This window comes from Corvus brachyrhynchos, unplaced genomic scaffold, assembly GCF_000691975.1.
Source record: "Corvus brachyrhynchos isolate BGI_N302 unplaced genomic scaffold, ASM69197v1 scaffold220, whole genome shotgun sequence".
Taxonomy (NCBI): Eukaryota; Metazoa; Chordata; class Aves; order Passeriformes; family Corvidae; genus Corvus; species Corvus brachyrhynchos.
The window spans coordinates 5,667,986-5,668,559 of record NW_008236209.1 but is presented as its reverse complement, the minus strand read 5'-3'; the positions used below and the strand labels follow the sequence as shown (position 1 = coordinate 5,668,559).

The window sequence follows — 574 nt, the reverse complement described above, 5'->3', positions numbered from 1 at the left end:
TGCAGCTGTGCCGCCGGCACCTGGAGGTGATGCCCAGCATCGTCCGGGCCGCCCGCCGGACGCAGGCCCTGTGCCAGCAGAGCTTTGCGGACATGAGGTGGAACTGCTCCTCCATCCAGCGTGCCCCCAGCTTCGGCCGCGACCTGCTCACAGGTAAGGGATGCTCCTCCGGCCGTGCCGCCGCTCCCGCTCTGCCCCGGGGGAAGCCCGGGCTAGCGGCGCGTTCCCGGGTGGCTTCTGCCTTGGATTTCTGTTTTGGAGTAAATATCCTGCCTTTACGCGGTGTTAATCCTGCGTAACTTCCATCTGGGGGAGGTGACAGACGGGAGCTCCCATTTCAAACAGCTGCCAGGGCTCCGAAAGAAGCGGGGGAAGAGGTGGGGATACAGGCTGGACACGGGCAGTGCAATAGGGGGGGCCACAGGTTAAAATATAAAAATGGGGAGGCCTCGGGTTTATCCTGATGCAAGGTGAAATAAAGAAACTCCTTGCACTGTGAGATGTGTGAGAGAGGAGTCTGGCTGGGCGGGGAGGAAGGAAATACCCCTGTTTTCTCCGCAGGAACCCGGGAAGC

At 61.1% G+C, this 574-nt stretch overlaps 1 protein-coding gene across 1 annotated transcript in view; it reads left to right on the top strand.

Annotated features, from left to right (window-relative positions):
* The window catches only part of LOC103623312 (protein Wnt-11b-like), a 9,543-nt gene that overhangs the window by 5,990 nt on the left and 2,979 nt on the right, over positions 1 to 574 (top strand). The window contains exons 2-3 of the mRNA XM_017741809.1: positions 6 to 153; positions 562 to 572. Of these exons, the coding sequence (XP_017597298.1) occupies positions 6 to 153; positions 562 to 572 (159 nt within the window). The remainder of the gene's footprint in view (positions 1 to 5; positions 154 to 561; positions 573 to 574) is intronic.